Source organism: Phascolarctos cinereus, unplaced genomic scaffold (assembly GCF_003287225.1).
Source record: "Phascolarctos cinereus isolate Bilbo 61053 unplaced genomic scaffold, phaCin_HiC Scaffold_1;HRSCAF=81, whole genome shotgun sequence".
Lineage (NCBI taxonomy): Eukaryota > Metazoa > Chordata > Mammalia > Diprotodontia > Phascolarctidae > Phascolarctos > Phascolarctos cinereus.
The window spans coordinates 26,163,978-26,181,160 of NW_027555514.1; the positions used below are offsets into that span (position 1 = coordinate 26,163,978).

General features: G+C 43.8%; 2 protein-coding genes across 6 annotated transcripts in view; one reads left to right on the forward strand and one right to left on the reverse strand.

Annotated features, from left to right (window-relative positions):
* Positions 1 to 7,712, reverse strand: part of ZCWPW2 (zinc finger CW-type and PWWP domain containing 2) — a 150,290-nt gene extending 142,578 nt beyond the window's left edge. Inside the window, exon 1 of the mRNA XM_078151292.1 lies at positions 7,497 to 7,712. The gene's annotated coding sequence lies outside the window, so the exon portion shown is untranslated. The remainder of the gene's footprint in view (positions 1 to 7,496) is intronic.
* Positions 7,713 to 7,786: 74 nt separating this feature from the next.
* The window catches only part of AZI2 (5-azacytidine induced 2), a 39,424-nt gene continuing 30,027 nt past the window's right edge, over positions 7,787 to 17,183 (forward strand). The window contains exon 1 of one of the 5 annotated variants that reach the window (XM_020993299.2): positions 7,787 to 8,096. Coding sequence is in view for 1 of the 5 variants with exons in the window: in XM_020993302.2 (XP_020848961.1) it covers positions 8,436 to 8,631 (196 nt within the window). In the remaining 4 variants the exon portion in view is untranslated. Of the gene's footprint in view, positions 8,097 to 8,134; positions 8,359 to 8,408; positions 8,632 to 17,183 lie in introns of those variants that run through there. The other 4 variants (XM_020993300.2, XM_020993302.2, XM_020993298.2 and 1 more) reach the window with 4 other exon arrangements.

The window sequence follows — 17,183 nt, forward strand, 5'->3', positions numbered from 1 at the left end:
CATAATGGGCAGCTGAGGGACATCCCCAGTCATCCTGATCTATATCTTGCCACTGGACCCATAGGGTTCTGGAGGAGAAAGTGAAGCTGGTGACTTTGCACAGGACTCCCTCACTGAAATCCAATTTTCTTGCATGTCGTGGCATCACCTCCCTGAGATCATGGTCCTCTTCAAGAACAATGGACAAGCAACAATCACAACAAAACAACTGGCCAGCTACATGCAGACTGGGCAGGGAGGCCTCTCTGGGTCTGGGAGGCAGCTTCTGGCTTCCCTGCTGCTTGAAGTATAAAGGACTTACCCTGGGGGTAATGAGCATCAGAGTTTTGTCAGAGCGCCTCTTGAGTGCTGGGAATGCTTTCCTCACCTGGTGTGGCCAGTTGTCATAGTCCAAGAAAGTAGCCTTTAATATCTTTTTAAACTAGGACTTCTTTTCTTTTAATTTCTTGTGATTAGTAAAGTGTTTTTTTTTCAATTTGCTCTTGTTTTTTGCATTTTATGATTTCTGGGTGCCTCACTGCATTTTCAATTCAATTCAACAAATATTTATTAAGCACCCACTATGTGCCAGGCACTGTGCTAAGTGGTGAGGATACAAATGAGAAAAAGACAGTCCCTGCTGTCAAGGAGCTTACAATCTAATGGGGGCAAACAGTACACAAAAGGAAGCTGGAGGTAGGAGGGACACCAGGGGGTACCTTTGGCATTAGGGGAATCTTGTTCCATGGATGGAAAATGGACTGAACTGAGTGTCCAATTCTTGCCCTCTATAAAGAAAGACTCTGGGTGGAGTTTAGGGCAACACTCTCCAGTCCTCTAATCACAGAGTAGAGGAGCCTGTGGAAAGTGTGAAGGTGTTGAATATCCAAGACTGAGTCAGAAGCATGGTGAGGAAGTTAACAATGATGATTATCCTGAGAAGGGCATCTTGTTTCGTGGAGCTGGAACCAAGTATACTGAACTGGCCCAGAAAAGAAGCCAAAAACAAACAAACAAAAAACTAATGTGATACTAGCTGCCTTTTAGACATTGTTTCCAGAAAGGAGGTGAAAATTCCACAGTATTCTGCTCTGTACAGACCACTTCTGAAGTATTGTGGTCAGTTCTGGGACTGTTTAAGAATGACATTGATAAGCTGGAGCGTGCCCAGAGGACGAACCTGTTGGTGAATGGCCTCAAGTCTCTTTGATGTTTGAAGGAACTGTGTATGTTTAGCCTGGAGATGAAGATTCATAGAGAACACAATAGCTGTCTTGAAATATTTGAAGGCTATCATGTGAAAGAAGGATTAGATTTTCCTTGTTTTGCTCCCCAATCTCCCCCAAACCCAGGCCAGAAACAAGTGAAATGAGTAGAGGTACGAAGAAGCAAATTTAGGCTTGATGTCAGGAAAAATTTCCTAATGTGAGTTGTGCCAAAGAAGAATCAGCACTTGTGGGCAGATTTCCTCTTAATGAAGCTCTTCGAGCAGAAGCAAGCTCTTGTTGGGTATATCACAGTGGCATGGGTTGGACTAGATGCTTCCATGAGCCTTTCCAAGTCTAAAATTCTGTAATTCTATTTTTAATTAGTCTATTCCTTGGTGGTTTTTCAGTGTGGGTTTATCAAACTAATCTTTTATATTCACTAGATTCTTTTTCTGAGTCCTTTATTCCAGTGATGATAAATTCATATAGAAATGGGAACCACTAAACTGTATATAAGGCTCCTTGAGGGTTGCATATTAACTTAGGAAACTGCTATTATTACTATCTATGTTTTTAAATTTTATTTTGTTAAATATTTCCCAATTACATTTTAATCTGGTTCCTCCCTAAGGAATATTGCAGCTGCATGTCTGACACTTCGGCTTTATTCTATCCCATTTACCTATTTCTGTCTTCTTTTTTTCCAGCACCAGGCAGTTTTTTAAATAAGTGCTCCAGTGTACATGCTGTTATTTGATAGTGCTAGCTCCTCTTCACTGGTTTTCTTTTTCATACTTCTTTTGTTATTTTAGCCCACCTGTTTTTCCATGTGAATTTTATGATTTTATCTAATTTTATGAAATAACCTTTTGGCATTGCACTTAGTATGAGAAATATTGCAATTTTTACTATACTTTTTAAACCTAACCATGAGCAGAAAATATCCCACCATTTATTTATTTGGTGCTTCCTCAGTTTCAGTCAAAATCATTTTGAAGTTGTTTTTGTAAAGGTTTCTTGTATAAATCTCCCAACTTCAAGCGTCTCCCTTTTCCACTTAGTCTTCCACACAGCTGTCAAAGTGATATTCATAACATATAGCATGTCATTCCCCTGCTCAAAAAATTTCAGGGCTTCTATATTGCTACATTGCTTCTATAATGAAATATAAACTCCAGTGTCTGGCACTTATGGCCCTTCACATTCAGGCTCTACTGTCCCTTTCCAGGCTCATTAAACATTACTTTCTTTCGTGCACTATAGAGTCTAGTTCAGGTAATTACAATAGCATTAGTCTGGGGGAATTAGAGATGTCCTTTCTCACCTAAGGGACCTCTCAGTTCTGAACTCACATTCAAACTAAAGTCAGTCATGGGGAAACCTAGTCTCCAAAGACGAGTCAGGCCCCTTTTCTTATATACCCTTGCCCTGGAGACCGAGAAAAAAACCTTAAGACTTAGGTAGAAATCAAATCTAGGGTCTCCTCAAAAGCATGTATTAAGGTATTGAATGTATGATGTACACCTGAAAACTGGGCTGCTATTATTTCAGCCTTTCTATGCCCTCTCCCCATCCTCCAAACACAAAAGACTCAAAAGTATAAATTGTAAAGACTTAAAACTACCTAGAGACCTAACACTCCCAGGAAGCTGATATTTTAAAATCCTTCATTTAGATTGTAAGCTTCTCAAGGGCAATGACTGTGTTTTACATCTTTCTGTGTCTGCAGCACTTAGCACAGTGTCTGGAAGATAGTGAGATGCCTAATAAATGTTTGTTGATTGATTTATTGATCAGAGCATAAGGCCATTTCAATTCCAAATGATGCTAAAACATCTGAACAACTCCTCAAGGTTTCTATGTTTTGGAAAGCCAGGTAAGGTCTTGGGTCATCCTCTTGGAGGTATAGAACTTAGAGGAAGCACCTCCTACAGTGCAGTAGTCATAGACTGAGGGTCAACCTAGAAACTCCATTACCTCTGGAATTTTCAAGGTTGCCTCCCAGGCTGGAAGTGTCCAGGATTGATGTCTGGGCACCTACGCTGAGAAAGAAAAAGCCAAAGGCTGGAAATCCAGGCTTAGGCTCACCTAAACAAACATGTGCTCTAAGCTCCTTCCTCCCCCGAAAATGCTCAGAATGAGCAATAAAGGAGAGGGAGCCCTAGATGACAGTCACTCTTTCTAAGATCTAAGTAGGTTCAGCGGACAATGCTTCTAGATACAGCATGCCCGAGTAGGTAACATGGAAGGGGAAGGAACACAGGAACAAATAAGGGGATAGCTTTATTATCCCAATGCCCTTTACTGATGTCATCCAATGTCCAGTACTGAGTGCAGATGAGCTCCATGCGAATTCTAATAGCATTTCTCCTACTACACCCATATATAACATTCCATCTCTGTGCCTCTGAACAAATTGTCCCCATGACAAGAATGCTCTCCCTCCAAGCTCAACCATCTTCCAAAGGTCAGCACAAATGCTCCCTCCTACAGGATGCCTTTCCTGATTCCCTCCAGCTACTAATGCCTCCTTGCCATGACATAAAATTACCTTGTATTTACTTTAAATATAATTTTATATGTACATGTTGTTTATATATTTATGTTTTATATTTGTGTATATGTGTGTATTGTTTATAATTTATATATGTACACACATACATACATATTGTTCATAATTTTTATATGTACATATTGTTTCCTCCAATAGACTATAAGCTCCTTGGAGGCAAGGATTGACTTGTTTTTGTCTTTGTTTCTCGAACCTAGCACATAGCAGGTATTCAGTAAATGACTTTTGATTGTTTACACGTCTTGTTAATTTCCAAATATTTCATACATTGTCATTTCTCTTAATTATAGGTGGTATCATATAGAAATATAAATGATTTATGGGAGTTTATATATGACTACTTGACTTAAATCATTTATAACCTCTATTTTTGATTGCCTTATGTTTTCTGGCCATAATATCAAGTAAAATTATTATAAAATATGTAGGCTATATATGTATATGCATATATTTTAACCTCTTTATTGCTAATGCTCCTTTTTTGCCCCCTAGGCAATTGAGGCTAAGTGACTTGCCCAGGGTCACACAGACACAGCTAGTAAGTGTCAAGTGTTTGGTCTGAGGCTGAATTTGAACTCAGATTCTCCTGACTCCCAGGCCGGAGCTCTATCCACTGTGCCACCTAGCTGCCCCATTTTATGCTTTATCAGTATTACTGAAAAGTAGCATAGTGAAATGGATTGTAGGCTGTGACCTGAGTCCAGCTTTTGGCACATCCTGGCTGTGAGACCCTCACCAGGCAGACTAATTAACTTCTTAGTGACCCAGGTAGCTCTCTGGAAAAGCCTCCTTCACTAGGAGCTTCCTATACTAATGATGACAGATCTCTTCCAAAAAAGATTCCTAAAAATATTATTCTACTCTAGATATCCCTTTATAAGACTTGTTTTTCATGGCAATGCTTCTAGTGTTTCTCTATTATATTGTAATGTTCACTTGTCATTCAAAATACCTCAAATAATGGGAAGAAACTTCTGTTCCTACATTGCTTGATGTTTTAAGAATAAACAAGTATTGTGTTTCATTAAAGTTTTCTCTGCTTCTGACATGATAAAATGCTTGTTAGTTTTATTCTTATTATTGTCCTGATATTAAACCACACTTGAATTCCATTTATAAATCCTTGATCATGATGGATATATTTTTAATGGATTCTACTTGCAAGTACCTTAATATTCTTGAGTCAACAGTCATTAATGATATTGCTCCATAGTTTTCTTTCTCTGCTTTTGTCTTTATTCCATTAGGAGTCAACCTCACACTTGCCTTGGTGAAGGAATTGGTCTACTTACCAGCTTTCTGCCTTCTAACTGTGTCATTTTGCTTTAGACTTCTAATGTTTGAGATGTCATTTGTGTATACACTCCCTATCCCAACAAAGACTGAGACTTCTCTATGAAAGCTGATTTTGTGACAACAGATAAACCAACTAGTCTTGATACTTTCCCAGATGGGTACGTCTTGCTCTCTGCTAAGAACAGCCTGTGAGAACATTGGGCCAGCCCCATGGCCTCCTGTGTACAGTTTATTTACTTTAAACATTCTCATTAAAAATCTTAAAATCCTGATTTTTAATATGCATTAGTAATTTTAACCCACTTTGTTCTATGAATTTGCAGTCTCACCAAGCAATCTTTGAGGGTTATTTAGTGGGGTAGGTATGTTTGATCGTTGGCTCTGTGGCAATTTTAGGTAGGAAGATTCTGAAAGGTGAAATCATAAAGCTTACAGCTCCACACAGAGGAAAAAAAACAATTTGAACAGTTACAGGCATCCCAAAGTGGGGGAACGGACATTGATAGGTTAGCCAGAATTTTGCAAGTCTAGATGATGCTTCTGCTCCCCCTTTCCTGCTTAAGGCACATCTTAACTATTGTACCATTATTTCCACCCAACTTGTGCTTTCTTAGTTAGAAAGGTGAGCTCTCCTTTCAAACCCCATTTGGAGCTCTTCTCTAACTCACATAATGGGCAATGGAAGATTCCAGGCAACACAAAATGCCAGGAAGAACAGAGTGCTTCCTTTTGGGTTCCCCTGGAGGGGCAGCTCTAAATTTGCAAGTATTATTGGCTCTACACGATCAAGATAGAATATTTTGATGGGGGGGGTGGAAGGTCACTGCAAGAGAAAAGAAAAATCTTTTAAATTCTAGTTCTGGAATGTCAAATTCATGCAACAGGTATTTTAATGTGTGGTTTTTTTTTACTACACAACCAATAAAAGCAAGAGAACCTTAAGGTGGGGAGGGAGAAGGGAAGGAGGAAGAGACAAGGGAGGCATTGATAAGCTGGAGAACATCCAGAGGGCAGCCAAGATGGTATAGTCTACAGTTAATACAAGAGGTCTGATCCATGTGAGAGGGGATTTGAGCTTAGAGAAGGTTGCTGAGAGGGTGGCATGCTAGCTCTCTAATGGAGGAGGGAGTTGGACCCAGAGGGCAGAAGTGGAAACAGTGGGGAGTAGGGGAGGAGAGTGGGGAGGGAGGAAGCTTTCAAGAGGCCAAAGAGGCATAAAGCATCTACTATGTTCCAGGCCAATGCAGCAGGTGGCTCAGGAGATAAGAGTACTAAGCCTGGATTTAGGAAGACTGAGTTCAGATCCAGCCTCTGACACTTCCTAGCTGTGTGACCCTGGGTAAGTCATTTAATCTCAGACTGCTTGACAAAATGGACCCAAAGGATCCATCGAGAAGGAAATGGCAAATCACTCCAATATCTTTGCCAAGAAAACCTCAAATGGGGTCATGCAGGGTCAGACACGACTGAAAGACAACAAATGTTCCAGATGTTGAAAGTGAATTTTGGGGAGAACATAACTGACTCTACTTTGTCCTACACTTGCTGTAATTATATTTCTTTTACTTTTCTGCCAGATGTCTCTTGGACACTACTGAACACACTGAATGTCTCCGTTACAATTACAAAAGAAAACTTACATGACTTCAAATAGTTTCAGGAACTCATCCCTTTCTCTTATTTTCTATCTAACAAAGCTTGTAGTAGCGGCTTAACAGATACTGTTTCCTTCGGTCCAGTGTAAATGGCTATGTTAAAAGACACATCTTTCCTCTGTAACAATGTAAGCATGTTTTTCTTTGTCTTATAGGACCTCATCCTATGTGAAATATATGTATATATACACAAAACGTGTTATAATAGTTACATATATTTATACAATTAACTCATATATTAAAATATATGAACGATATAGTCACATATATCTATATATAATTATATACGAAACGTACTTATTGTATCGCATATTATATAGTTGCATATTTATGTAAAATATCATTATAGCATTATAACTGTGTTATGAACTTATCATCACATATGTCATTTTCGCAACTGGAATTCAAACAGTTTGCCTGTCTGGCTGGTTTGTGGGGGCCTCTACAGGCCTTGGGTTCCTACATCTGGAGCTGGACGGGACCGAGGGCCCTTGATTTTCCTTTTAATATCTGGATGACATTCCAATACAACTGATTTCTCCTATCAGGCAGCTTTTAAGGAAGCGCTTCCCGAGGAGAGCGCAGGGAGTACCAGAGGCAGCAGAGCGCCTGCCCTCAGGGAGCTTCCATTCTCAGGGGGGACCCCTCATGTGGGGGGAGGGGCGCCTGATTTGAGGCCTTTGCATCCCTGTGCTTCACCGGACCGAACAGAACACGGGAGCCCCTCATTTTTCTCGGGGAGAAGCTGAGGTCCCCTCGCTCCGCCCCCGCGGCCGCGGCGCTTACCCCACTCTGTGACTCCTCCTCTGCCGCCGCCGCCGCCACCGCCCTCCCTCACTGACGCATTGACTGACTCACTGACTCACTGACTGACTGACTGGAGGGAGCGACGCTCGGGCGCCTGCCTCTTGGGCGTCGCTTCGGCCACGCCTCCCTCGGCGCCGCTCGCCCCGCCCCCTCCGCGGAGGCTCACGGGGCTCGTAGTCCGCCGCCGGGCGCCCCGCCCCCTCGCGGGTCTCGCGCTCCCAGGCAACGCCGGCACTTCCGGCTCCGTCGCGTGGCCGCGCGGACCGAGCGGACGCCCTGCGCTTGGGCTCTCGGGCGCGCTCGTGAGCGCTCGTGCTCGGCTCGGGGGCGCGCGCCGCGGGGCCGCGCGGGCGGCGCCCCTCCCCCTCCCCTCCACGTCGGCCTTCTCAGACCCCGCGGGCAGGGGCCTGGCGGCCGGAGGCCAGGGGACGGGCCCGGGCGGCATGGGTGCGGGGAGCCCGAGGCCAGACCCGAGCCGGCGCGGCCCCGCGGAGGCCGGAAGCCCGCCGTGACCCCGCTGACCCGGGGTGTTCTCGGTTCGTTCCGCACGTCGGGGAAACCGAAAGTGCCGACGAGGCGGTGAGCGGGGGCCAGGCAGGGGGCGGCCGGGCGGACCGGGACCACCTGCCCTGTGGCCCGCTGACGGGCCAGGGCCGAGGGCTGCTCGGAGGCGGCGGCGGCGGCGGCGGCGGCGAAGCCTTGAACACAGAGCCAGCCGGAGAGCTCCCCTTCCCCTTCCGGGCCGGGAAAGCCGGCAACGCCTTCCATTCTTCCGAGTGGAAATCCTGCCCCCCTCCCCAGGCCGAGGGGAGGGACGGGGCGGGGGTCTCCCCTTCTCCAGGTGTGGATTGACAGCCGCCTTTCAGTTGGAACTTCCTGTATGCCCTGACAAACAGCTGGCAGCACCGGCCCGCATTTATGCGGCGCTTTAGGTTTGCCCCCTGCGCTCCCTCCCCTGGTGCTCGCCTCCCCCTGGTGCGTGGGGCGGGGTCGCCTTCCCAGGGGCCAGTGAGGAGGGGCTTCGCTGCTGTGGTTAGATGTGGGGGCGTCCGGTCCGCTGCCCAGGAGGGATTCATCGAGGGGTACGAGGAGACTCTGGGGCCTCCTTTGACAGGTGGGGAAACTGAGGCAAGGGGCCGTTGAGCGATTTGCCCAGAAGAAGCCGCCGAGCTGACCCAGGGGTCCATGACTTCCCCCCCCCCCGCCCAAGTTGAAGGGTCCCGAACCCCTCCCAAGAAAAGGCCTCTCAGGGAAGGGAGTAAAGTCTCTACTGCTTCCATGGGAAAACTTAGTCTTGGAGGGTATCTTCCGTAAGTTGGAGGCCGCCGCTCTTCGATTCTGAAACCAAATATGGGAAAGAAACTCTTGTTTTTCCTTCTTTTGGCCCTCATCGATTTAGACCAGGAAGGGACCCTGGAGGCCATTCAGTCCGGTCTGTTCATTTTACGAGGGAGGAAACTGAGGCACAGAAGGGTCAGTCATCAGGTATTTATTTAGGGCTGACTGTGCCGGGCCCTGCAGTAAGCCCTGGGGAGACAAAGAAAGGCAGGAACTGTTTCCCTGCGGTAGGGGAGCTCCTGCTGTGAGGGAGGAGAGGGTTTATACTAGTATCAGTCAGAAGTGGTGATTTTTCCAGGGCCTGGCTCAGCTTTGGGACTGCCATCTTCTTGGGAATTGATCTAGGCGCTGAAGGGGTTCGGTTGGGAATAGTCCATAGGATATGGACCTTCCAAGCAATCTAGTCCATCCTTCCCATTGGATAGCTGAGCTCAAGGAAAGGTTAGGGACTTGCCTGAGGTCACACAGGTGCAGGTGCAGGATTTGACCTCATGCTTTCCTGTCACCAACCCTCCATCTTCCCTTCATGCTCTACAGGGCTTGAGGCTTCTAGGAAGCTCCTTGTGATCACCATAGAAAAACTTGAGGGAAGCCAATTGAAGCTGAAGAACACATAGAAGATACTTTCATTAACTTCTTACTTGTTCAAATCAATCATTTCTTTAGGCCCCAAAGATAAAGAAGCCGTAGGGAGCTACAGATTCTATGGCAAGGGAATTGGGGTGGGGGTGGGGAACAGTCCATTGCTGGCAAAACTAGGCCATGGAGGTAGAATATTGAGTGTAGAGGACCAGAAGGTTGACTGGAATATATTGGGGGGTGGGGGGGGGACCGTTTGTAATTGCTTTAGTAATCCTAGGAAGGTTAGTGAAGGACTTTAAATGCCAATTAGTATTTCATCCTAGAAACCATAAGGAGCCATTGGAGCTTTTTGCATTGGGAAGTGATGGCTCTCCCTGTAGTTTTAAAATAATACATAGTTGGACAGCTGCATAAAGGTTGAATGGGAGAAAGGAGAATCTGCAGACAGAGACCAGTAGTCCAGGCAAGGCTGGGATCCTATCTGGGGGAGGGGAGAGGAGATGGTACCTGGAAAGAGGAGGGTGGTGAGATATGCCCTGTTTGCCCTCCTGCTGGGATTCCCATGGAGTGTTGTGTGAAGGTCTTCTCTCCACAGTTTAGGAATGATGTTGATAAGCTAGAAAGTGTCACAAAGACAGCAGCCAGAATTCATGCTGTATGAGGATTGATTCAAGGGACTGAGAATTTTTTAGCTTAGAGATGATTTGTGGGGGACATTCTGGCTGCCTTGTGGGTTTCAGGGTGTGTGTTTGTACTCAGGCAGGAATAGAAACACAGTGTGGGAAATGCACAGAGGCAAGGGGGTTTTTGGAATTGGGTGGGAGCTCACGTTGAGAGCCAGCCAATGGTTTTTTCCCACTCTAGAGCCTGCTGACCATGTGGTCTGTTTCCTAACTCAGGGAAGGCCCTAAATGATGTAGCAACTGGTCTGATTCTGTTTGTTCAGACGCTGTCGAGGCTCCACTGAATTTTATATCGGCACCATATGCGTGCTGTAGGGAGGTGTTATTAAATGCATGTGCATTTTGAAGATGTCAGGAAGAGGTTTTCCTGGCTTCTAGAAAGCCATGCCAGGGGAATGCAGGTTCTGGCAATCCCACCTGAGCCCTGGAGTGTGTTGTCCTGGAAAAAAGACTCCTGAGAGTTCTTTTACAGTCACCTGTCATTGGGTCTACACTGACTCCTACAAATGATACTGTTGTAGATCTGAGAGCTCTGCAAATGTTAAAACAACCAAGGCTGAAACTTTAGGATCTCAGTATTGAGGGGAATTACAGTTATTTATCAGTCTTTCTGACCTCTGGAGCTATTCTGCTGCCTAATGCAATAGCTTTTCATTGATGGACGGATTTTTCACTGACCTTTGAACGCTTCTAGACAGACAACCTTCTCTTCCTTGTAGTTCCCTTTTAGCCATAATACATCCCTTTCTACAAATAGATGGGGGAGGAGGGAGAGAGAAAGGAGAAGGGAGTGGTTAAATGTGTACAACTTTTTTTTAATACAATGAAGAATTTATGTCTTCCCCCCTCATCCCCCCAAGACACATAACAGGGCAGTCACAACACACCTTACTGTGAATATAGTAGATATTCTGTGTTCTGTTGTATCTAGTAAGCATAAGTACTACTAGGTTAGTACTTTAAATATCGACACTATTCCACTGTTAGTGGGGTAAGATGTTTCTTTTCTTAATTTTTTTTTAGTCCAGACTCGTGCTTTCATGTGGAAAAGTTGTCTTCACAGTTATAGATTCACTGAACATCTTAGGCTTTTACCTAGGATATTAAGAATGTTAGAGTTTGTAAAATAACATTTTCTCATATTACTTTTCTCTAACCTTCCACTTGGAGGTAGATGTGGGGAAATAGGATAGAAACTCAACCTCTGAGCTGAACTTGAACCTGGGTTCAAGTTCTGACCTATGTGGACTGGCTGTCTCTTGACCTTTGTGCCCCAGGCAGCTTTCTAAGACTCTGCAATAGCAGAAGAGTTGCCAGTCTGCATTGATAAAAGGAAGTTACCTTACCTAGGCTTCCTAGGCACCTAACTAGCTCCTTGACCCTGGGCTAGTCATCTAACCTGTTTGCCTTAGTTTCCTCTACTATCAAATGGAGATGGTAGTAGGAGGAGGTAATACTAGCACCTACCTTATAGGATTATTGTGAGAATCCAATGATAAGAGAGTATTTGTAAAGGACTTAGCGCAGTACCTGGCACATAGTAGGAGCTTAATAAATGTTTGCTCATTCCTCCTGGCAGTGAGGTCTGGGCTACAATCTGCATACAATCCAGTCTTCTCCACTTCTCCTCACCCCCCAGAAAAGGAGAGGTCCTACATATCATCTGAAGTAGTAACTAGCTGTAAGTGGAACAGTGTATGGTAGGAGGGAGAGGGTTTGAGAAACACTGGGGAGGAATTTGTTAGCACCACTCCTTGAGCCCTAACAGTGCATGTATAGGTTACTGAGCTATCTACCCTCTAAATTGTTTGGTGCCTGTCCAGTATTGTGTATCTTTCCTAGGCATGTTGTGAAGGAGTCTGATTTGGCAGACATTGATATATTGAATTTCTTAGTGACTTGATTGTTTTTTGTAAGGTATGAACAATGAAAGTGCAAAATTTAACATGATTCCTTGTGACACGAAATTTGTTCTGAAATTTCATGTAAAAAAATTTGTGGTACCATTCAGTCCTCTTATAACATGGGCCTTGAATGCATGCCCTATAAAGATGTTCAGAGGAGCTGGGGATGCTTAGCCCAGAAAAGAGAAGACGGGGGGGGGGGGAGGGGTGTCCTGATAAATGGCTTCCAGTATTTGATGGTCTCTTCTGTGGGCAAGGGACTAGACTTGTTCTGTTTGTCCCCAAAGAGAAGTCTTGAGAGCAATATTGAGAAGTTGTTGAGGGACACCTGGATGTCAGGAATATAGAGCTGGAAAGAATTGGAAGAAGTCGTCTAGAAAGTTGGGGCACGGATGGGGGTGGCCTGTCCTTGGAAGTCTTCAGGTAGAGCCTGGAGGATCAGTTGTCCTCTGTGTTAGTGGGAATTCCTTTTGTGGATCTTAGATGGCCAGCCAAGTTCCTTTCCAGCTCCCAGAATCTGTGATTCTCTGACACTGTAGGGGAGTTCCTTCTTATAACTACTATTTCTTTTTTTAAAATTTTATTAATTTATTTTGATTTATCAGCAATCACTTCCATATGCTTTTGAGTTGAAAATTTTTCTCCCCCTTCCTCCCCCCCACCCTCCCCAGTATGGTGTACAATCTGAGATAGGCTTTACATTTACATAGCCGTTAAACACATTTTCACATTAGTGAAGTTGTAAGTAAAAATTAAAACCAATAGGAGGAACCATCAGAAAGATGAAACAAACCTCAACAGAAGGTAAAAATAAGTGATAGCGATTTGACTTCCATAGTTCTTTCTTTGGGTGTGGACAGCATTTTCCATCCCGAAGCCTCTGGAGATGTCTTAGATCCTTGTAATGCTGAGAAGGGTTCAGTTTAACAATATTAGTCATTGCATAACATGGCTGTTATTGTGTCCAGAGTCCTCTTGCTTCTGCTCACTTCACTCAGCATCAGACTATATAAGTCTTTCCAGGTTTTCCAAAGTCACCCTGTTCATCATTTCTTATAGCACAGTAGTATTCCATTACATTCATATACCACAACTTGCTCAGCCATTCCTCAATTGATGGGCATCCTCTCAATTTCCAATTCTTTGCCACCACAGAAAGAGCTGCTATGAATATTTTTGTACATGTGGGTCCTTTTTCCATTTGTTTGATCTCTTTCAGATATAGCCCTAGAAGTGCTATTGCTGGATCAAAGGGTACACACATTTTTGTAGCCCTTTGGGCATAGTTCCAAATTGTGAAGGTTTTTTTGTTGTTGAAAAATTAGCTCCTCTGCCCTTCCCTCAATAAAATTCTCCTTTAGAATTCTGAAATATTGTATAATTTGGAAAAATCTAATCAACTTACTACTTCAGGGGGTTTTCAATACACTGTAAACACTAAGGAAATGCATTTTAAAGTATATGAGCCAGCTTGACTTAAATAATAGAAAACTCTGTGAATCTTGTCATGAGGCTAAGTATTTTGAGTTATTGTTGTTTAGGCCCTTCTATCCTCTACTGTGTCCCTTCATGCTAGGCCCTTCTGTCCTCCACTATGTCCCTTCATGCTAGGCCCTTCTGTTCTCCACTGTGTCCCTTCACACTAGGCCCTTCTATCCTCTATGTCCTGATCTGTCTAAGCTCATGTTGCTTCCAGCATGTTATCCATCTCATCTCTGCCTTCTCCTTTTGCCTTCAGTCTTTCCCAACATCAGGATCTTTTCCAATGAATCCTCTTTTCTCATTATGTGGCCAAAGTACTTAATCTTTAGCTTCAGTATTTGACCTTCCAGTGAACAGCCTGAATTAATTTCTTTAAGTATTGATTTGATCTCCTTGCTGTCCAAGGGACTGTCAAAAGTTTCCAGCATCACAATTTGAAAGCTTCAATTCTGTGGCAATCCACTTTCCTTATAGTCCAACTTTCATAGCCACATATTGCTACTGAAAAAACCATAGCTTTGACTGTGTGGACCTTTGTTGGCAAGGTGATGTCTCTGGTTTTTAATAGACTATCCAGATTTGCCACAGCTTTTCTTCCGATGAGCAAATGTCTTTTAGTTTCATGGCTGCAGTTGCTGTCTGTGGTGATCTCTGAGCCCAAGAGTATAAAATCTGACACTGTGTCCATTTCTCCTCTCTCTATTTGTGAGGAAGTGATGGGACCAGTTGGCATGATCTTAGTTTTTTCAGTGTTAAGATTCAAGCCAGCTTTTGCACTCTTTCACCCTCATCAAGAGACTTCTTTTTACTCTTCACTTTCTGCCATGAAAGTCAGGTTGTTTGCATATCTGACATTGTTGATGTTTTACAATAAGATGATCGTGGTCTGAACCACAGTCAGCTCCAGGTCTCTAGCTCTAATTTTCTTGAAGAGATCTCATCTTTCCATTCTGTTGTTTTCTTCTATTTGATTCTGTTCCATTACTTAGTTAAAGAAAGCTGCTTATCTCTCCTCGCTGTTCTCTGAAATTCTGCATTCAGCTGGGTATCTCTTTCCCTTCTCTTCTTTCCTCAGCTATTTGTGAAGCCTCCTCAGAGAGCCATTTTGCTGTCTTGCTCTTCTTTTTCTTTGGGGTGTTTTTGTTGTTGTCTCCTGTACAATATTGCAAACCTCGATCCATACTTCTTCAGGCACTCTGTATACCAGATCTAATCCCTTCAATCTATTCATCACTTCCACCTCACATTCATAAGGAGTGTTATTTAGGTCACACATATGTGGTCTGATGGTTTTCCTTACTTTCTTCCATTTAAGCCTGAATTTTGCATTAACCAGCTCATGATCTGAGCCCCAGTCAGCCGCAGATCTTGTTTTAACTGACTGTGTTGAGCTTCTCCACCTTTGGCAGCAAAGTACATAATCAGTCTGCTTGTGATACTGACCATCTGGTGACTTCCATGTGTAGAGTCGGCTTTGGGGTGGTGGAAGAGAGCGCCTGCTATCACCAGCAAGTTATTCTGACCAAACTCTGTTAGTTTCTGCCCTGCTTCAGTTTGTACTCCAAGGCCAAACTTGCCTGTTATTCCAGTTGCCTTTTGATTTTCTGCTTTAGCATGCCAATCCCCCGTGATGAATGTAATGTCTTTTTTTAAAAATCATTTGTAGAAGGTGTAATTCTTCATAGAATTGATCAACTTTGGCTTCAGTGGTTGGAGCATAGACTTGTATTACTGTTATGTTAAACAGTTTGCCTTGAATTCAAAAAGATATCTATCCTTCTGTCATCTTTGAGATTCTACCCCACTACTGCTTTTCTCACCCTTTTATTGACTATGAGGGCTACTCCATTTCTCCTAAGGAATTCTTGCCCGCAGTAGCATATGTAGTGATCACCTGAACGAAATTCACCCATTCCCATCCATTTAAGTTCACTGACACCCACAATGTTAACGTTTAAACTTTCCATCTCCTGTTTGACCACATCCAGCTTATCTTGGTTCCCATATCTTACATTCCAGGTTCCCATGCAATATTGATCTTTGCAGCATCAGACTTTCCTTTCATTGGCAGACACATGTGCAGCTGAACTTCCTTTTGGCTTTGGCCCAGCAGCTTCTTTAGTATTAGAGCTACTTGTAGTTGTCCTCAACTCTTCCCCACTAGTTTATTGGACACCTCCAACTCAAGGGGCTGATCTTCCACTATCATTTATTTTATCGTTTTAGTACTATCCGTGGGGTTTTCTTGGCAAAGATACTGGAGTGGTTTGCCATTTCCTTCTCCACTGGATAGACTTTTGTCTGAACTTTCCACTATGACCTGGCCATCTTGAGTAACCATGGACAGCATAGCTCATAGTTTCATTAAGCTAAGCAGCCACTCTGCTATGCCAAAGGCAGTGATCTAGAGGGGAGTAGTTGGAGTACTGTAGGTTATATTAACCAGTTCTTCAATGTTGAAGTTATTTAATAATAAATTCTAATTTAGGTCTCATTGTAATAAATTGATAAATGATCTACTGAAAGTAAAATCATATAAAATAGTAGTATATTAATGGTAGATGTTATAAAGATGAACCCATACTCAGTTCCAAAGACTGGTGTCTCAAAAACTTTTTATTAAAGAGGTTGAAGTGCGTCCTTTCGATTCTCGAGAGAAGTGGGCACATCTCCTTGGAAGGAGAGAAATGTGCTCAGTAAAAGAAGCCAGAGCAAGCTTTATAGTCAGTAATTGCCTAACTCCTCCCTTCTGGATCAGGATTGGTCCTAACCCTTCTGGATTACAATCTTCCTTATGTGCCCCACCCCTGACATACATTATGTGCCTAGAATTGTGTTATCACCCCACCCCACCCCCAGAAGTTAGCCTGTCTGTGCTAATTTCTTATCTATTTATGTGGAAACTTAACTCTTTGATTTCTCACAGTAGATTAACATTCCCTGTGAATCAAAGGATTTGGGGCGGGGGCATCAGTATTCATTTTGCTTGTCAGACTGTATTTTAGAGTTTGAGTTAGGTGGGCACTAATATCCCTTCTGGTTCAACAAGTAGCTGAACAAAATTTCCATTTCCGACATGCACCCCAGATAGTCATCTTGCCTTTGTTTGGAGACACCCAAGGAGGGGGGAAGCCCCCATTAACTACTTCTCAAGATGGCCCATTCCACTTTCAGGCAGTTCTGACTGTCGAGGACTTAGATCAAACTAAAATTTGCTTCTTTACATTGTCTGCCCATTTATCTCTAAGAGCAAACCGAACAGTGTATCACCTGGCTTGCATTTTGCAGAGGCCTCTCCCTCTAGCCTCTCCCCGCCCCTTCCACTATTTCTTAAACTTAAACAGTTGCCCTCCTCTCATCCTTTGGTAACTTCCCTTCTCTGCGATCCTGTGGAAATCACCATTAGTGATTCAGAGGTTTAATCCAGGCCAAGTGAATTGAAACTCCACAAGGGCAACTGCCTAATTTACTGTCTCCTTATCAGATCACAGCTCCAGTGCTGGCAGAAACCTCAGAGGCCATGTAGCTTTCAGCCCCCTCTAGATGAAATGAATTAAAACCCAGGAGGTTCCCTGATTTGTCTAAAGCCATGGATCTGGGATGTGAACTGAATCCTAGCTGAGCGTGAAGGGGAGGTGCTGTTTCCCTTGTGCTGTGCTTGGCTGTCAGCTAGCTCT